At 50.6% G+C, this 2,154-nt stretch overlaps 1 protein-coding gene across 1 annotated transcript; it reads right to left on the bottom strand.

Moving 5' to 3' along the window:
* Nucleotides 1-227: 227 nt before the first annotated feature.
* Nucleotides 228-1,849, bottom strand: LOC146171699 (uncharacterized). Its single transcript, XM_084586325.1, has 3 exons — nucleotides 1,570-1,849; nucleotides 739-910; nucleotides 228-672 (listed from the first exon to the last, which is right to left on the bottom strand). Exons 1-3 carry the CDS (start codon nucleotides 1,718-1,720, stop codon nucleotides 228-230), a joined length of 768 nt encoding a protein of 255 aa, XP_084442451.1. The 5' UTR covers nucleotides 1,721-1,849.
* Between the last annotated feature and the right edge of the window lie 305 nt (nucleotides 1,850-2,154).

Genomic DNA, 2,154 nt, shown 5'->3' with positions numbered 1-2,154 from the left:
GGCGAGATGATGAAGAGGCAACAGCCATGCTTGACCTCGAGCCGCCAGTGGGCCATAACTACAGCCGCTCTGCAGCTGCCACAAGAGAGCTCTTTAAGGACTACTTCATGAGCAGCCAGGCAGCCATGGCAACGGGCATCGGCTGGGCTGCGGCACTGAAGTGCATTCACCAACATGTTGATGTGTGTGCACATGTGGTGCTGAAGTACGACTAGAAAAATAAGGTTTTATTCATCACAAGGGCCACGCACAGCCAGGCCAGTTGGATACTGCCCATTACTGTACATTTCAGCGATGTTTAACATTTCCATCTTAAAATGCATGAGCATATGTGGTGGGGTTGCATCCACTTGCGGCCTCAGCGACAGAAGAAAGTGGCTGTGCGGGTCCATTGGCTTGTGTGCCGCAATTGCATTTCGCACCGATTGTAAGTCTTTGTCTGTGGCCTCGAGCTCTTTCCGCCTTTTCTGTTTCTTGGGCCTCGGTGGAACGTGGCTCGAAGCGACTCTAGAAGGCCCTGGATCACATTGTTGAGGACAGCTGGGGGACTGGAACATCGCTACTAGTCCTTCACCACAGTCCTCTTGTTCTTTTGAACCACTTGGTGCTGGGCTGATAGTGTTTTCCGTTCGGCCAGCTGACAGGTCTTCTGGTTCAAGGTTGCTGTGGCTTCTGGTTAGAATGAGTGCAAACTGTTAGCTGCTATTCACATCTACTTCAATATTGCTCATTGCTTACCGTCTAGGTTCCACTGAGTCCCTTATGAACTCTAGTTGTTGCATGTACGGCCATGATGTCTTGGCAGATGCTGCTGACGACCCACTCTTCTTTATTTCTATTTCATCTTTAACCTTCTTTCGGAATGTATCTTTAAGATTTTTCCATCTTGTTTGAACTTCTTCTGTTGTCACTGAAATGTGTAGCAGTGTGCATAGTGTCCAACAAAAATAAAGAATTTTGAGCGCACACATGGGTCATAATCGTGCATATGCATTTTGAGATAAGCCATCAGCCACCACACTGCTGAAATAACTTTCACCCGTACGCGGACATGAAAGGCAGGCTTTCGCGTTTAGAAGCACGGCGTAGGTTAGTAATTCTGACACGTGGGCGAGTTCGCATTAATGATGAAAAAATAGCGCAAAGAGAACATGCGGTCGGGCAGTGAAAGGAGCCAACAGTCTGCGAGTCCAAGGTTAACGTAGGGAACTTTTTATATACTTTTGTAGTTGATATTGAGCAGATTTAGTCCTGTAATGGTTTTAAGGAGAACGATAATTAAATACAAATTGAAAGGAAAAAAAAAACGCGGCGATTGCGGGAGTTACGACAGGCAACGCCTGTCCTCTTCGTTCCTGTCCGTCTTCCGTGTTCCCAGGAATTTAAGCTGCCTTTTTAATCGTGTAGGTGAGTGCCGCCAACCTCGCACCAGCCAACAGCCTTTACACAACTGAGCAGCGCACTCGCCCTCGGATACTACACGCAACCAAGAACAACGTGTGTGGCGACAAATGAGTGCGCTAAGCGCCGCAGTCCCCCAGAGCAACGATGAAAATTAGTTCAACTCACCGGTGTCGATTATTCGCAACGCGTCCCTTATTTCTTCCCAAAGGAAATCCTTTGATGTCTTGTTTCGAAAATTGTTGTCCTTTACGTCCCACAACAGTGGCCGCTTCTCGACTTCGGCGATAAGCAGTTCGCTAAAGATGGCACGTGACATTTTTTCCAGCACCACCAGCAGCACGCGAGGAAATAAACACAGCCCTCATGGCCAGGATTTCCCGCGCAAGTTTCGCACTGGTCACGTGGCAACGCGCGGCCGTCTCATTGGTTGACAAGCGGTGCTGCCGCTCTTCGAGGCGATGGGATTCCAACTTTCCCGAACCTCGTCGCTCACGCCGCAGAAGCTGCCCCCGCCGCTCCAAGTAGCTCCAAGCAGGTTTTAGCGCCGCCGCGGCAGAAATCGCTAGCGTTTTCGCTTGCATTGGTACGGACACTGGCGGGAGAACGCGCGTGGCGCGCCGCCAGCAGCAGGACGCCCGCGCGACAGAGAGGCCATATCGGTTTCGCGCGGCGGTCGCCGCGGAGGTCACGTGACAACGCTGATCTCTCCTTGTGTCCGACTGCGTGAGCTGATCTGCGATTCTTTTTTTC

This window comes from Amblyomma maculatum, unplaced genomic scaffold (genome assembly GCF_055883805.1).
Source record: "Amblyomma maculatum isolate TAMU_Amacu unplaced genomic scaffold, ASM5588380v1 scaffold_18, whole genome shotgun sequence".
Taxonomy (NCBI): Eukaryota; Metazoa; Arthropoda; class Arachnida; order Ixodida; family Ixodidae; genus Amblyomma; species Amblyomma maculatum.
This window is presented reverse-complemented; position numbering and strand designations above follow the sequence as displayed.

Coding starts and splice junctions, on each gene's coding strand:
- LOC146171699 (XM_084586325.1), bottom strand. CDS start 1,720: ATGTCACGTGCCATCTTTAGCGAACTGCTTATCGCCGAAGTCGAGAAG. Junction 911..1,569: donor GTTGCGAATAATCGACACCG/GTGAGTTGAACT, acceptor TACACATTTCAG/TGACAACAGAAGAAGTTCAA. Junction 673..738: donor GACTCAGTGGAACCTAGACG/GTAAGCAATGAG, acceptor CATTCTAACCAG/AAGCCACAGCAACCTTGAAC.